This window comes from Lacerta agilis, chromosome 1 (genome assembly GCF_009819535.1).
Source record: "Lacerta agilis isolate rLacAgi1 chromosome 1, rLacAgi1.pri, whole genome shotgun sequence".
NCBI lineage: Eukaryota > Metazoa > Chordata > Lepidosauria > Squamata > Lacertidae > Lacerta > Lacerta agilis.
Genome location: NC_046312.1, coordinates 107,797,170 through 107,815,557, shown reverse-complemented (window position 1 = coordinate 107,815,557; position 18,388 = coordinate 107,797,170). Strand labels below are relative to the sequence as shown.

Here is an 18,388-nt window from a genome sequence, read left to right as displayed (position 1 = left end):
CACCTGCATGTATACTGCTGCACTTTCAGCATCCAAAGTCATATTTTCTTTTGTTTTTGCATATTGCATTGGCTCATACTAAGAGTAGCTTTATATCTGTCTCTTAGATTGTAAGGAGAGGTTCAAGAAGCCCCATTTGCTTCTCTCTCCACCCCTAATATTCATAGGGACATCTTTGTGAGTCCAGATGCAAGTGAATATATGGGGCTTTCAGCTAAAGCCCCCTCTCTCCAGCATCTTGTGAGCAGATCTGATACTTCCTGTGGGCTCTGAAAAATTACTACTTTCCACCCTTCAAAATAAAAGAAACCTTCTGTTTAATGGTTGGAGCTACTGAAGGCAGCAAATGAACTTTACTATTGCCTCTCACTAATCGAAACAGTTCTGCATGGTTGTTTGGCTGCATAATACTGCACCATGCAGTATCCATTTGGTCTGACTAAAGAACGGGATAACAAGAAATTAATTCACCTTTTGAATCGTGCCTGCTATACTTAGCAGCTGGATACTTCTTTTGCTGGGCTCATTTTGCAAAAGTTGTATCTGTTGTCTTGCCAATCCATTTTTGTTGTTCTTGCGTGATCTTGTTTTTGTGACTGTGTGACATTTTCTTAATATGTGTTTAGCAAGTGATAATAGTTCTGAGTCATGGCTGAGCGTGCCTGGATGTTGGATTTAGTTTTCCCACAGCAAGACTTCATGGCCTGGTACACTGAAATATGAGTCTGCTTACAGTTTCCATGCTGAGGAACAGAAGAATAATGGACCGCAAAACACATTTCACTGCTATTAGCTTTTCAAGCAGATTGAGCTATTCGCCAGGAGAGAAAAAAAGTGCGCTACAGCAATTATGTTTGTATCTGGTCTTTGCCCACTTGCTGTTTCCAAAATGAGATGGCTGTCTTCTTTTTTCCTCTCCCTATGCCCCCACTTCTGTCCTCGGGCAAAGGAGATTGTTTTATTGACAAATGGGAAAGTGTCAATCAATATGAAAGTGGAAGTGCAGAATTAGCCGCATTATCAGAACATAAAGTTGTTTACGTTGTGTGTGGCACACACGTTAAACATGCTCTATCCTGCATGGGCAGATTGACACTGAACTCAGCAAAAATGTTAAAATTAATGATGTAATTAAATAGAAACATGTTAATGTTAACTACCTGCCCACCTTCAGGCGTATTCCAGAAGGGGTTGCCAGAATTAATACCTTACATACGTTACATACAAAGCTGTTATGAAATCAGTGCGCTACTGAACTTCTTCTTATGGTACTAGCAAAACACCTGTCACTATGACTTGAGGAAGAGGAGTGAAATTAGTCTCGTGCTACTCTGGGGCTGTCTATATGCACAAAACCCTTTTCTTTTTTCAGTGGAAGGTGAGGAGAGGAGGTTTTATCTCAATGAAATGTGTCCCCAGGAGCAGGACTTCAGAAACACAGGAAGCTGCTGCCTTAATCCACCTACCTCAGTATTATCTACACTTGACTGGCAGCAGTACCCCAGGGGTTCAGGGAGTATGTCTCAGGTGTACCTGGACATGCCGTGGATTGAACTTTGAATTTTTTACATGCAAAGTATGTGGTCTGCGGCTGAGCCATGGCCTTTCCAATCTTAACTGTGTGGCCTTTCTGCAATCTACGTGCCCACAGGTGTGAGGGGCAGCCATAGTAAAGGACACTGTTGGGAAATAGCTAAACCCAGTGATCCAACTTTTCCCCAGGTGAGCTGGTTTTCACACCCCCACCCCTGAATTGTCCTGTTGATTAGTTGAATTTTACATATGTGACCTCAAGGCTGAAATCAAGTGATTTCTTGCAGCCCATTCCTTAATTTAAAAAACATGTTTTTAAATTTCTTTATTAAATTTATATACCATCCTATACCCAAAGGTCTCAGGGAGGTTCGCAGAACAAAATCAAAATATAAAACCACAAAATATATAATCAAAATAAAAACAACCCAATAACCCCCCCAACCCCCAACATTTCAAAAGGGCATAGGACGTCAATCAAATCAACCAAAGTTGGTCTCAACAAATGAAACTGATTTGTAAAAATGATACATGGAAAAAATACGAGAGAGAGACATTCCACACACTTTTGTAAATCATGAAATCTTTAATAGAAATACTTTTAAAAAGGGAACATTTTTGCCTAGTGCCTAAAGGTGTAAAATGAAGGTGCCAGGCAAACCTCCCTGGGGAGAACATTCCACAAAGAGGGAGCCACTGCAAAAAAGGCCTGTTCTCGTATTGCCACCCTCTGGACCTCACGGGGAGGAGGCACACAAAGAAGGGCCTTAGAAGATGATCTCGGGGTTTGGGTAGATTTATATGGAAAGAGGCGGTTCTTGAGTTATTGTAGTCCTGAGTCGTTTAAGGCTTTATAGGTCAAAAGCAGCACTTTGAATTGGGCCCGGAAACTAATAGGTAGCCAGAGCAGTCAGACTAGATCAGTGTAATATACTCAAACTGTCTTCCTCCGGTGAGCAACCTGGCCACTGAATTCTGCAGTAGCTGAAGTTTCTGAACTGTCTTCAGAGGCAGCCCTATGTATTAAGTTCCCCTTTACATAAGAAGGGCAGTATTTTTCAAAACAGATGTGCAGACTAATTTTGTCAGCTTTGCTGTTGAAAGCTCAGCTTATAAAACTGAAAGAGAAATAATAACTTAACTTGCTGGCTTTGAAGCATGCTTGTAAATGCTCTACTGAGTGTTTGGGCAAGAGATAGCACTTCTCTCATTGAATTCGATTCTGTAATGCTTGTTTGTTTTCTTCTCGTTTAACCTTACTCCTCTTCAGCTTAGTGATGCTGTGAAAATAAAGTCTCAAAAGAATGCCTGAAAGCTCTTGGGGCAGCACAGTGTTGTGGATTTGGCCCCTTATGATGGTTGCAGAGTATAGAATTCGTGGTGTATGAGTGGGGAGCCTTCAGCCTTCTAGATATTATTTGACTACCACTCCCATCATTCCTGACCATTGGCTATTCTGATGGGATTTGGAGTGCAACAATATCTGGAGGGTCACAGGTTTCCCACCTGCGCCCTAAGCTTGTGTATAAGCACAGTTGCTCTCAGAAATAAGGGTAGAAATACAAGACAAAAACTTGAAGGAACTTGAATTGAGTTTTCTGATTGTAATCTAGCTCTTTACTATTCAGGGAGAGAGTGCTGAGTTATATTTATACTCTTCATGGTACAAAACAAAACTTATTTCTCTCCCATACCTTTTTCTTTAAAAAAAATTAGGTGCTCATAAAACTGAATGTAAAACTGTGTAATTTTTGATTTATCTGAAAAAAATGCAATATGGTTAAACTCCCCCCCCCCTTTTCAGGGTTTTCCCTTGAGTTGATGCCCTTGTGCATTTGTGATGCACTTGGGGAAAGACAAGGCCATAAAACTGCAAAATACTGCCTACATATTAATAGCAACTTATTTATGAAGCTTGAATACATTTGGAATGCACAAGGCTTGCACTTCATTACATTTTGATGTGTTTACCGTGGCTCCCCTTTTTTTTCTCTCCCTCCAGGAATTCCAGAAAGGAACTTAATGACATACGATTTGAGTTTACTCCAGGCAGAGGTAAGACTTTTAATTGAAATTATGCTTTTATGGCTCCAAATGGTATTTCGGAAATTGATTTCTGCTTTATAGTTTAATATAAATTAGCTCTGTGAAATCGCTTGTACCAACCAAATGTTTTATATTACGCTACTTAACTGAAACAAAACTAGTGCCAAGTGTGTAAATTTTTAGTGGCATAGTTGTGGAGTGTTTTGGTTCAAGATAGAGGATACTAAAGAGAGAAAGAGAGGGGGGGGGAAACACTGAGAAAGAGAGCACTCTGTCAGTCTCTCTGAAAATTAATGTAATGAAGTGCGCAGTTCAAAGCAATCCTGCTGATAACTGGCCTCAGAGTTGTACAGCATATGAGTTACTGTGGCATACCAGTAAATGATGGCTATGTAAAAATTGTTAACTGCAGGGGAGAATATGAAGAGTGTGGGAGCCTTGGCAGTGAAGATTCTAGTAACCGACCCTCTAGGGTACAATCTAGCAGTTTCAATTGCAGGGAGACACTGCAGCGTTGTAGCTCTTCTCATCTCTGCAGGATGTTTCGCCTAGTGCTGATTCCTTATCGATGTGCCCCAAAGGCACCACATGGGACCATCTTAGGTACTAAGCTTCAGCACAGTTGACTTCTCATTATGGGCACATTTGCGACCCGGGGCCGAGGAAGAATTGGCTGCATTGTGTGTAAAGCTGCCATCTCCCAAGTGCCATTGTGGCCACTTGCCTGCATGGCACTGTTCCTGTCATCAGAATTCTTTACTTCTTACTACTGTGTGTAAGAAAATGGCTCTGGCATTGCAATGCATGAATCCACACTTCCTTGGATTATTAAAAAGGCAGTCATCTTCTCATACAGCTTTTCCCATGCTGCCTCTTGCACAATGCCACAGTTGCAGGTTACCAATTAAGCTGTTCAGTGAAGGCCTGGGCAGTATTGTTAAGATTGTGCAAACTACGTCTCTTTGGGCCACTGCTTCAGAGTGGGAGGGGCTGCAGAAGATGGTTCAGGCCATTTGAATCTTCTGAAAAAGTCGGGTGGGGAGGTTGCAAGTTGCTGTTCACTACTTCTAGGACTATTTTTGGATATTAATCGGCCTGTTGTTAAGTTTTTATGCTCACTTAATTTTATTTAATATATTTAAAATGAATTGTTACTTATAGAATTGTTAGGGCTGTGGGGAGATTGCAAGTTTGCTTACCTATTAGGAGTATTTTATTTAGGCTGTTATGTTTGTAAGCTGCCTTTCATGTGGAAAATGTCGCATATAAATAGATTGACTAGGACTGTTTAGGTATCAGGAGCTACATTGAAACCTTAGAGGTTTTTGGTAAGAAAATTCTATTTGTGAACACCAAGATACAGCGGGTGTATTTTTTGTAGTACATTTGCTTCTAGTGCTGCTAACTATGAGTGATAATGGCAATTGGTGGTGATACAGTAATTCAGGCCAAGATAGATACTGGCTGGGGATTGACCCCCTTTTATTACAGAGGTCCATACAGCACCCCTAATGTCTATTGCTATGGTCAAGCCATTTGCAGTACTTAAGAACAGAGTCACATTCTCTGTAGAACACATGTCCTTTATCACAAACCCTGGTTCTGATGAAACAAGTATGTAAAGCATGCATCTGCCTTTAAATGGTAGACAGAATTGCTGTAAGTATGCCAGCAATGCTGTGCAGTGTCTGGAAACCCTGGAACATTGCATTTGTGATGGGAAGTAGCAGTTTGCACATGGCAGTTCATAGAATCCTAGAATTGTAGAGTTGGAGGGGACCGTGAGGATCATCAAGTCCAACCCACTGCAATGCAGGAATATGCAGTTGTCCCATATGGGAATCGAACCTGCAACCTTGGCATGATCAGCACCATGCTCTATCTAACTGAGCTATACAGGTTGCGTTCACTGCATAAACTGTAGGCCTGCCTTAACAGCATACACACTTCCAAAAGCCATCTTGATGAACTTAAACACTGTCAATATACGAAATATTACGACGGAAGGCTTTATCCAAAGCTGTTCAAGCTTAACCTTTTCACCAAGTAAACGGTAAACTTGGACTTCATTGTCTGCACGAAAGAGAATGATGCACTCAACAGGGCTTTCCTTTTTGAAGTTTTTGTTGCAGCAAATCTGAGGGCTGAAGGCATAAGTCACTGGGGGGGGGGGAAATACAGCAGCAGCAGCATGTGTTTAAATGGCTGCTAGAGCTTCTGTGGTGGAAACTCCTTAAAAGACCCAGCTGTCCACATGTCTCTCTCCTTGCATATCCATTTAGGTTTTTTTTATTTACTGTGGCATCAAGTGCTGCCATGTCACTGTGGTCCTAATACAGGAATACGTTACTTTTAGTTGAGATAACTAAAATGTCATAGCATTGAAGGGTTACACAGATCTTGGAAGTCTTATACACCTACTCAGTACCTGTAGGCAGGATCGTATCCATCCTTTGCAGGGGGAGAAAGTTGTTTAGAGCGTTGTCTCCCCCCCCCCCCCCGCAACACTTCTACATCGAGCCAGTGCAAATGCTTGCTTCCGAAGCTGCTCGTGAATTTTGGGTCTAGCTGCCCCTTGTGTCCTGAACTGAAAGCTCTATTAAAAGTGAGGGATGGAGAAAGAACTTGTGGCTCTCAGGCCCTGTTTATTTCATAGGCCCCCTTAACTTTCCCACATTCATTACAATGTGGATACCTAATTACTGTACATGGCTGAGGAGGAATTCCACTGGCTTAAACAAAGGAGCTTTATAGGATTGGTGAAGAGTTAAACAATTAACCCTGTGCTTTTGAATGTGTGTAGAAAATGAGTGAACTATCAGTGGTGGAGTACATGGTGCCTCTAACGAAAATAAGTTTTGGTTTTAAGCACCCTTTGGTAATGGGCCTCCATAGATTAAAACTACTTTTAAAACAAATTGCCCTGGCTTATTGATTTTTTGTTTTGTTTTGTTTCCCACCTCCACCCCTAGTTTAATTATGACTAATACATATTCATTTCACGTTCCACACAGACACAGCAGATGGCGTTTCTCAAGAGCTGTTCTCTGCAGGCCTGGTTGACGGCCACGATGTAGTCATAGGTAAATCATGTTTCGTTTTGAAATTACACTGTTGCTGTAACTCAGTACGGTTAAATGGATAAGGGCCCATTCACAACCTCTCTTATTCTTTGGTTTTGCACAAAAAGGACCCGTGTTATCAAAACTTCATTGACTACCATCGATTCTCAAGGGAACCCTCAGCATGTTTTCTAATGTAAATAAGCAATACGGTACTTCAGTGTGGTTTAACTAAGATATTTTTTATTAAGCTTCAGTGATTATCTCTTCCTCCTGGTGGAATTCTTGCTTGTTTGGTAACATAAAATGTTCAGCTTCATTTGGAACTCTTCTGTATCTGTGGTGTTGGGATCTGTGCATATGCTTCTAAAAGTAGGAGGTTTTCTTCTCTTCTGATCCCACCCCCCAAAAGAAAAACACCCCACAACATTTCAGGCTGAGTTCACGGAACTAGGCCTTACAAAAGGCTCCAACATATATTTTGGGCACCAACATCCTGTTCCTAAGAAAAATGAGGTTTCTTTATGGTTCTCATAACCCTCCAGTGTCCCCCATAGACATGAGAAGGAGATCCAGCAAATGAAAGAGAAGAGAGTGTGCAACTTCCTCTGATATAAAGACAGTGCCTATTGGATGAACTCATTGAAGAGGGAAGATTCCCGGTGTCTGCCAAAATGCATATAAGCTACTTGCTTACTGGTGTGTGCGTCTTGATTTTACTGACATAACTCCTCACCAAAACCTTACTTACTGGGCCGAGGCCATTTAGGGCTTTAAAGGTCAGCACCAATGCTTTGAATTGTGCCCGGAAACATACTGGGAACCAATGTAGGTCTTTCAGGACCGGTGTTATGTGGTCCCGGCGGCCACTCCCAGTCACCAGTCTAGCTGCCGCATACTGGATTAGTTGTAGTTTCTGGGTCGCCTTCAAAGGTAGCCCCATGTAGAGTGTGTTGCAGTAGTCCAAGTGGGAGATAATTAGAGCATGCGCCACTCTGGTGAGACAGTCTGTGGGCATGTAGGGTCTCGGCCTGTGTACCAGATCAAAGTGCAGACAAAACTCTCAAGTTCTGTGAAAGCCTTGTGAGATTTGATCTTGCAGTAGGCTTTATAGAATTGTAGAGTTGGAAGGGACTTGGAGGGCCATCTGTTCCAACCCCCTGCAAGGCAGGAATCTCAACTAATGCATCCATGACAGGTGGCCATCCAACCTCTACCTAAACACACACACACACACACACACACACACACACACACTCCGAAGCTGCAGAAGCAGAAAGATAATGGTTTAAGATGTTAGGTGGCATTTACCTCTGCCCCTTTATCTTCCTATTGCATCAGCCAAGTACTTCATTGAGGGAATCTGGAACAATGTCCCATAGCACACACCAGACCTGCTATTTGCCCCCCAAAGCTGTTGGGTCATGAGTGTGCTCGCTTTTTAAGTTAGAACCTTCATTCCTGATCCTAACTTTGGTACGTGGGTGAAATGTTCATGTGTGGAAAACTAATCAGTCAGGTGACTCCCCTCCCCCACCACCTGTAGTCAACTGGTTTAGACATAGGTTTGATTACTTAAATGAGAAATTGAGCCCTCTGGTTCTAATTTAAACCTTTTTGGTGTTGACTGGCTGTCCTTCCCATCAGCCCTAGCCAGCATGGCCTAGTTCTCAGGGATGATGGTAGCTGGAGTCGTACAAACATCTGGAAGGCTACAGATTAAGCACCCCACCTATATAAATACAGTGGTACCTCTGATTAAGTACTTAATTCGTTCCGGAGGTCCGTTCTTAACATGAAACTGTTCTTAACCTGAAGCACCACTTTAGCTAATGGGACCTCCCGCTGCCGCCGCGCCGCCAGAGCATGATTTCTGTTCTTATCCTGAAGCAAGGTTCTTAACCTGAAGCGTTATTTCTGGGATAGCAGAGTTTGTAACCTGAAGCGTATGTAACCCGAGGTACCACTGTATAGAGGAATAGGTAACGAAGATGGTAATGGCAACTGACTTTGACAAGCTGACTGGGAAATCTCTGGTGTAAAATAAATGTAAAATATCACTGAAGGAATTTTCTCCAGTGCCCTCTTCAGCCTATGAAGTTTGTACAGCAAGCTTTGCATTTTGAATTTACTCTGTACTTGGTAACCAAGAGGGGTTGAAATATTATATGACATCGACTTCTGGTGAGACTTGAGTAAAGAAGAATTGTTTGTTTAGTCTTTGCGCAATGTGCTTTAAAAAAAAAAGGCACGAAAGGTTAACCGAAATAGCGCACTTTAACATAACATCTCGCCACACTTCATTTGGGTTGGTCAGACACATAAGAGTGAATTTGCTTAAGGATATGAAAATAACAGTATTCTTTCTCTTGAAAAGTCCCATAGTGACTTGATCCATGGCATGGTTTGCCTTCGTAATATAAAAGTCGCTTGCTTCAGTTTTATATTAAAAGAGAGATCAAAGTGTCTGCATACAGTCTCTGCCTAATTTGCAATGGCATTTGTAGTTAAAGCACAGGAGAATATTGTAAAGCTTCTGAAGACTTGCCACTTCTGCTTTCATCATTTTCCCTGCCTATTTATTTCCCTGTCTTCTACACCTCCGTCTCTTGATACATACATCTAGCTGAAGATTGAATTTAGATGTCTTTTTGCGCAACTTTCCATCCTGCTCCTTAATGCATTGTGAATTGTTAAGATGCAGGAAAGCCATGATACAGTAACATGCATGGCCAGGGGTACAAAACACAATAGAAACCATTTTCACAAAGCACTCTCTGTCTCAAAACTTCATGACTCAATCCTTGTTTCAGAAGGCTTTGGGTTGTGTCTTTTTTTTCTTTTTCTTTTTCTTTTGTATTTGTTAAAAGGTAAAGGGACCCCTCACCGTTAGGTCCAGTTGTGGACGACTCTGGGGTTGTGGTGCTCATCTTGCTTTACTGGCTGAGGGAGCCAGCATACAGCTTCCGGGCCATGTGGCCAGCATGACTAAGCCACTTCTGGCAAACCAGAGCAGTGCACGGAAATGCTGTTTACCTTCCCACCAGAGTGGTACCTATTTATCTACTTGCACTTTGACGTGCTTTCGAACTGCTAGGTTGGCAGGAGCAGGGACCGAGCAATGAGAGCTCATCCCATTGCAGGGATTCGAACCACCGACCTTCTGATCGACAAGCCCTAGGCTCTGTGGTTTAGACTACAGCGCCACCTGCGTCCCTTTCTTCAAGTTGCTTCTTGGATAAAATAGTAATGTTAATTTCCCCACCTATTCTTGATCTCCACATTGTGTGTTCCTGTCCTTCAAAACCTCATTCACAAATCACTAGGATTCACTTTAGTATTCCTCAGATAAAATATGATAATGTAACTGGGGGCCAAACTAAATTTTGGACAGCAGATCCCCCTGTAACAATCTCACAGCTTTTATTTTTAAAGGAAAAGCTGCTGTGGCAGGTGACCATTTTGAGCAGCGAATCAATGCAGGAGGGAAACCATTTGACCCTTTTTGTTGTTCTGCTCAGAACTAGGATTGAAATACAGGAATGTGTGTCTGCACTTGTGAACATCAGAGGTTATTTTTAACCTTATGGTGTTTCTGAGCAAGTGTGGCTTCTCTTCTTAACAGTTAACTGACATTGCAATTTGCAGGAATTACTTGCAGGCGTTCCCTTGATCTGCACCTCTATCTGCCATTGCATCCTATCTCAAAACAAAGGTATCGTGTTTCAAACCCAAAGTAGTTTCTCCAGGGGAGATACCTTGAGTTAACAGGAATTGGTTGTCAAATAACATTTCCTGTTTTGATTAAAATATAAGGACTGAAATTTGTCAGAGCTTCTGCTTGATCTTTCTTCAATAGTCAGTTTCATGAAAGTGATGGTAGATGTTGACAATGAAGGCAGTGATTGATAACTGCCAGTCTAGTATGAAGTGGCACACCTTGATTTTTAAGAACCCACACAAATACTTTATGCTGTACTGTGTATGTTTTTCAAGTGTTCTCCCATGACTGCAAACCTGCCTTTTGAGCCTCTCTTGTGTGTATTGACGTGGAATGTGGGCTGTGGGAGAGTCTGAACCAGGGTCGTAGCGTGGGTTACCAGAGCCCGGGGCCGCCGGAGCGCTGGGTGGCTGGGCAACGGATGGAGTACACATGCACATTTAATTGTCTAATTGCACCTGTGTAACCCAGGAGATCACAGCCATAGAGATGATAAGAGTCATTTCCTTGTCTGGAGAGGTCACTTCCAGGTTCACATGCAGAAGCCATTTTCAATGGAGCCCACAGCTGTATTGAGGCAGCACTGGGTGTTGAAATTTTGTGCTCCTAACAATTTTGCTCCCAGGGCAACCACCCCTGTGGCTCCTCCACACTACGCCACTGGTCTGAATTGTAGCCAGCACAAGAGTGTTTGGGCACCTTTGACAACTAACAGATTTATTATGACATGTGAGCATGAGAAAATGCACAAGGCACTTCCAGTATTGTATGGAAACTTCCTTAATCATTCAATATCCATGGGTAATATTCAAGTAGGTTTTACTCAGAATAGACCCATTGAAATGAATGGCCCTAACATAGACATATTCAGCATGCCTACTTTGAGTAAAACTTGGTTGACTACAAGTTCTGCAGATTGTGCTCAAGCTGGAATGTTGTGAAGTTTCCCACCCCAGTTCAGAAAAAAAAACTTGAACCAAGGCATTCTCATTCTGTCAGTCTCTAATCTGGACCCACTGTGGCCCTGTTCTTTGGTGAGAGTACTGCTTTTCTTCACCTAGTGCTGCCTCAGCTGGGATCCTTCTTTTCAAGACAACTTTGGATAAAGGCTGACTGATTTGAGTTATTCTGGAAACTAGTTAATCACAAATTCAGTGCCTTCCACTCTTGCAGTGCAGCAGGTTTAATGAACCAACGGCTTTCAAATGTCAAAATTAACATAGTAATGGCATCAGATCAATGCAGAAATAAGTATCTTAAAATGCTTGTCAAAGAACACGAAGTAATTTCCAGTGATTTCTTCATACTTTTAAAGCTGGGCTATACCTTATGCTCACCATTGAAAACATGAACAGCCTAGCCAAGCCTGTTGAACTCTTAAATAACTCCCAGTAATGGGCAGAAGTTACAGGAGTGGGGATTGCTCACAATCAAACACAGAGTAGAGGAGGAGCTACCGTCTTGTCATTGTCCATTGTCTGTCTCTATTGCCTCTTTCTGGAGTGGCTAATTTTCCCAAGGATTTGGGAGGATGAGGTCTAGGTACTGTTAAATGTGAGACTTCACACCAGGAACGTTGCATCTCTATTTGTTTCTTCACTCTAATTTGTTTTTACATATCATAAAACCCATGTGGCACAACTTACTTTTTGATGGATGCTTGAATTTATCACTGGGGGACGTGAGTGGGACTAACCAGGTTTTGTTGGACTCCAGTTCCAATCACTACCAACCATCATGGCCAATGGTCAGGGATGATGGTAGTTGCACAGCATTTGCCCATTTTATCATAATAAAGAGTGACGGATTGCTTATGTAAGCACATAAATAACTAGAAGAGAAACAGAATTACAATAAGAAATGATTGTCAACGCACTGATGTTTTTGTAATAGCCAGAGAACAAAATTACTGTTTGCGTTAAAACAGAAGGGACAGGAAGGGAGCAATGACACTTAAAAGCAAACAGTGTTTGTGACTTAAGAGTATTTGATTGCATATGATCAAGCTCAGGCTGGATTGTATTCACCATGTATTCATCAAGTTCAGTATTCACCATGCTGCCTGAAGCATCCTGGTTGCAAAGTTTGCATCATGTTGCTACTGTAACATTTGCAAATACTTTTCACAAGCATTTTCTAATAAGTATATTCCTAAATGCTGTTAGGGCAGTGGTGGTGATGGTGAACTTGCCACTGGAATGCCACTTGTGATACCATACACTACTCTTAGAGCAGATGTACATTTCTTCAAACTGACCAAGACAAGTGCAGTCCAGGGGCCATGTATTTTAGGTGCTAGAAAACGGTATCAACACCACCCATCTTCACCATACCAGGCAGCTGACAGCAACAGAAGGGTAGTGAAGTTGGTGGTGGGGCACCAGCCGTGACAGGTGAGCTAAATTCAACTTGGTGGGTCACGAGATAAAATGAAAGTTTACCTCCTGGGATTAGCATTGAATAGAAAAAAGCTGTTGACTCTGGAGTCAGAAGGTGCCAGCTGACTTATTCTTTTTCTGCTTCTAGAATATATAAAGTTCAGACCTCTTCTTGGTGGGAAGAAAGACCCACACTTTCCCCTTAAAAAATAAATCTATTTCTTCTACTACTTAGCAAGAAAACTAGGCTATATAGATCTTTTTTTAAAACTTGCGTTCCTACAGAAAATGATGGTCTTGTGGGTTGTGTGTTAATTACTACCCTGTTGTTTCTCTTTTTAAAGCTATAAATAGCATTCTGTTTACCCACTTAATATGCTGGGTTGAAATGACTATTAAATTATCATTGTCTTCAGAAGTTGAGTGCAAGTGTGCAACTAATATAATATATATTTTCCCGCCTTTCTAAGTCCTGGTCCCTGCAAAACAAGCTCTGTGAAAACGTTAGAACAGAAACCATATCGAGATGAAATTTTGTAATGTTTTTTTTTGCATGAGGATCCATCTACAGAGGACAAATATTAAATTAGGACACAAGGAAATAGAGCAGGTGCTTCCCATGCATCTGTTGCATTCAAGTGAAATTTTGTGTAATTTGGGGTGCAGCTTCTTACAAGTACACCATTCTGCTTCTCCTGAATAAATGTATTCAATGATTAACTCTATACCATGTTGCTTTCTGTGTACTCCATTTACTATGCTTTGTTTTCCTCAGTTGCTGCTAATTTACAAAAAATAGTAGATGATCCCAAGGCCTTGAAAACATTAACCTTTAAGCTGGTAAGTACAGTACTGTGGTTTATAAAGTAATGCAATAAATAGAAAACAATTACTGATCTTTTGAGCCAGGTCTTCTTAATTTCTAGTGCTTTATTAGCTGCCTCTCTGCACCGAACATTGACCTTTTCAACATTTTATTACCCTACACAAGCTGAAACAGGAAAGCAGAAAACAGTTTTAATGGTCTTTTTAAAAACAAAACAAAACACACACACACACACAATTCACTAGCTGGAAAGGATAATTTGCAGAAAACAGCACTACTTAATTGTGCAAAAAAAAAAAAAACCCCACAAAAATACTTGGTATATGTATCCAGAGACTCAACAGCTGCTCTTGAAGTTAAGCGACTATTGATGTCTCAGGTTTATTGCTTAGGAAAATAGCCAAGGCTTTCTGATTGGGACCAACTGAACCAATGGCTCTACAGTATTTTCTATAAAGAAGAGCAGAATCTGAAGTATTCTTCGTGGAGGGGACTTGCCGTTGTTCTGTGTTAACAGCGCGGTGCTTGAATTGCAATAAGCACTGCATTGTTCCTGAGATCCAGAGTGCAGTAATAGCATGCCAGCACCACATGTTTAGTCGGATGAAATGGTGGTTTGCACTTCTGACACAGCATGCCCTTTCACAGTTGCACGGGCACTGCTAATTCTCCAAGTTCGTAAACTTGCAGCTAAACGTATCAATTCCTTCCTTGGTGCATAGTGGCTTGGATTGTAAGATAAGTTAACTTAAGGAGGTTCATAGAAGGAAAGTTTGCCTTCCCCTCCGTCCCTCTGCAGCCACTTCAAAAAGCCTCTCCAGAGGACCCTTCTGAACAATTTGGGATGGGTTGCGGACAGCTATTAGGGAAGTGGATGGACCTACCTGATGTGGGGAGTTTCTCCATTTGTGAGCGATTCTCCCCTATCCCAGACCCCCCACCACTCCATTCAATACTATGGGGCTAATGGGGGAGTGAAACAAACAAGTGAGATTTATCAGCAAAACTGGAGAATTCATGGGTCACTTGCCAGAAAAAGTGTTGTGCAGGTAAAAAGTTCCTGCTGCCAAGCCACCATTTTTAGCGATACATTTTGTAGGAACCAAACTGGGAAACATGGAGCTGAAAACTGTTTTCCTATCTTCTAATATTGTAGCTTTAACACATATATACCCAGTAATTTAAAATGGATCGCAGCGATGATTGTTCTAAAGAAGCGTTGTGGTGGAGCCAGTTGACTAAGATCTATTTAGTTGTGAAAGATAACTGCAACATGTGAAAGGAAGCAACTGTAGAATGGCCCAGGTGAGAGGCTGTCATACAAAGCCATCAAATCACAATAACAGTCATTTATGCCAAGGCTGTGTTTGGGAGCCAGTGAACCATAGATGTAATTGGTTTGTCGGGGCTATAAACGTAATATGGGTGGCGTTCAGGTTACTCAAGATAAACATGAAGCCATGATGTAGGAACAGTTGTCTTAGCGATTACATACAGTTCAGAATTTAGTGCAGTTCTTAGATGCTGAAAAGGGGGATTGTGGTGGAGTAGCAGCCACAGTTAAAGCTTGCAATGAGTAGATTTCAGTAAAAAGCGTTTATTTTTGGATGTGCTTCTGTATTACATTCTGTACAAAAAGACCTCCTTTCAGCTCCTGGAATCAATAATGTACTTCATTTATTTGCATAAATGCAGTGCTTCTGCATTTAAAAAGGTATTGTCTACATTGGGCTCTGAAGATAAGTGCTGCAGAAACTATGGTGGGTTGCAATTTAGATGCAAAAGAAACACAACTTACTTCCAGATGCTTCCTTTCTATAAGGCTTTGTGGGGTAATGTATGGTCTCATTTAGGAAACAGTGCTTGGGAGGAAACTCTTCAGTTAGGAACTATTTATTATTTTAAAAATGGTGAGCCACTAAGCAGCACGGAAAGTACTATGCTTCTACTATATGGTCTGTTCCCAAATAAGGATTTCATTCATTCATTCATTCATTCATAAATAAATAAATAAATAAATAAGCAAGCAAGCAAGCAATTATTGCAATTTTACACGTAACATGAATTCAAGTACCAAAATGTTAAGGAACCTTGGCTGCTGTAATCACACACATTTCACTAACGAAAGCTAGCTGGAAGGCTCTGGGCAAGTGGGTCCAGGGAGCAATTAATGCTTCTGTGGGGAAGCAGGTATTGCTGCCTGGCCTGATTGAGGCGGCTGTAAGGCATCTTCTCAAGAGGCCCTCCACAGATGCAGAGGTACAGGAGTGTTTTCGTAGGATAATTGAGAGAGTGTGTACAGGCTGGTCGACTCCAGTTGCACCTGAATGCAGTTGATTGTCTATCTAGATCAGTCTCTCTCAACTTTAGGTCCCCAGATGACTTTGGACTACAACTCCCATCACCCCTAGCTAGCAGGACCAGTGGTCAGGGATGATGGAATTTGTAGTCCAATGACATCTGGAAACCCAAGGTTAAAAAAGGCTGACGTAGACCAAGGATGGGAAACTTTTTCTGATTGGAGGGCCAGATCTTTTATCTCCTCCTACCCCTGGAAAGCCAAAGTTGACAGGTGGGCGGGGCCACTCCTGACAATCACCTGATGTCATAGTGATGTCAGGTGATGTGTCCCTTTGAAGCCCTGATAGTTGGGAGTTTAATGTGAACTGCAGGGCTCTCAGAATCCCCCTTGTGATTCTTCCTCTGTTTTAGGCATCCAATAAGAGACATTTGTTTCTTTAGGCAGGCGAGGTGTTTTTTAAAAACTTAAATTTGTTTAATATATACTCTTGCTTCTTTTACCTTTGTATTGATATTTCAATAAGATAATAACAAAAAAGTTTGTTGTTGTTTTTTTTTTAAAAAAAAAGACAACAAAATTCTTTTCTGCCTGAAATAGATGAAGCCTATTCCAGAATGGCTTAAAACGAATATATTCACAGAATGATTAGGACATGTTAACACTTGGGATCATTGACACAGGGTAGTTAATTGCAGAAGTGCTAAATTTATGTTCTTGACAAAAGTATCAGTCTCTGCTGATTTAAAATGTCGGACAACTGTGGCTTTTTTTCAGCTTGCCCTCAATAGGGAGAGGGGAGTGTGTGTCTCCAAGCTGTTGTTTTAATTAGTAATATTGATTCAAAGATCTATCACATCTTGATAAAATAAACACGAACTTGAGTTAATGAAGGTCAGCCACATTAGCCCTGTTGCATTTTCCAGGAAATTGGCTAGGGCAGGCTTGGAACAGGGGAGAAGTCCAATACTGCATATTTAAAGGTCTTGCATTTTGAAACATAAAGAAAATGTTTTGCAGCAGGAGTAGCCAACATAATACCCTCAAGCTGTCATTAGACTACAATGCCTATTGTCCCTGACAATTGATCACGTTAGCTGAAGCTGATGGGAGCTGGTGCGTTTCAGATGCTGTGGGCTGTATGTTGGCTATTCCTGGTTTAACTACTAAAGCTTTTTCTCATAAACACACAGATCCAACCCTCCTGCTACCCATTCAGGTGCCGTGATTCAAGCTACACCCCCCACTCTTGTAGATACCCCTTTGGCAGTGAACATTAGCATGCAAGAGTTTTCTTAACACTTGTTGGTGTTAGAAAGTAGGAATAGGAGTAGGATATTCCCAGGGCTTTTTTTTCAGCTGGAACTCAGTTCCGGCACCTCTCAGGTGGGCGCCATTGCCATTCTAAGAGAACAAGGGAGGCGTTCATGGTGAGTTCCGGCACCTTTTTTTCTAGAAAAATAGCACTGGGTATACCACGAATACCGTATATACCCGAGTATAAGCCGACCTGAATATAAACCGAGGCACCTAATTTTCCCACAAAAACCTGGGAAAGCTTATTGACTCAAGTATAAGCCGGTTCACCTTTGCCGCTGTGGAGGAGGAGGAGGAATGAGCAGCCCGAAAGCAGCCCTTTGGGCTGCTCCTTCCTCTTCCTCCTTTGCCAAGTTTGCATTTATGCGAGCAGTTCAGGAATGGAACAAGCTGCCTGGGGAGAGTAAAGAACCACCGTTCTTGTACACTTCTTAAGGAATGGTTGACTGGGGAGAGCGGGTGGCGGCACGATTGGAGAGAAAGGGCTTCTTTCTTGCCGCCCCCACCGCCCGCCTCACTCTAGTATAAGCCGAGGGCAGCTTTTTCAGCACAATAAATGTGCTTAAAAACTAGGCTTATACTCAAGTATATACAGTAAATCCTTGCTGCGATAGAGGCCAAAGGCTGCTTGGTTGAACTTAAGACAAGAGAGATATTTCGCTCCTTGGTCTGTATTAGGCAATGACAGCTGTAAAAAAAAATAAACATAGTTCTCACCCCTCAGCAAACTTGTTAAGATGTACAGACAAGGGTCTAACATATGCTGGAAATGCTCAGAGGTTGAGGGATTCTTTATCTATATGTGGTGGCAGTGTAAACTTGCCCAAAAATTATGGTGGATGGTTTATGATGAGCTCAAAAAAATTCTCCAGGTCACATTTCCAAAACAGAAACAAAAAGCGTAAGATTTCCAATTAACGATAATTGGAGATGAGATCCCCACAAAGGCTCATAACTTATTTCTCTATGTGACGGCAGCGGCCAGATTAGTATATGCCAGAAGTTGGAAAGGGGGAAAAAATCCAACTAAAGAACAATAGCTGTATAAACTAAAATAATTTGCAGAACTTGCAAATCTCACAGCCAAAATAAGAAATCAAGATGGAAAAACAAAGGGTGAATGGTACAACTTTGGAGACTATTTTTAAAAATTCAATACTAAAATCAATCTACAAGTAAGTGGAATTCTATAAACAACAGTTAAAC

The 18,388-nt window shown here is 41.6% G+C and overlaps 1 protein-coding gene across 1 annotated transcript in view; it reads left to right on the top strand.

Annotated features, from left to right (window-relative positions):
- STK39 (serine/threonine kinase 39) overlaps positions 1-18,388 on the top strand; it is a 104,480-nt gene that overhangs the window by 84,124 nt on the left and 1,968 nt on the right. The window contains 3 exon segments of the mRNA XM_033166499.1: positions 3,536-3,588; positions 6,594-6,662; positions 13,516-13,580. Coding sequence (XP_033022390.1) covers positions 3,536-3,588; positions 6,594-6,662; positions 13,516-13,580 — 187 coding nt within the window.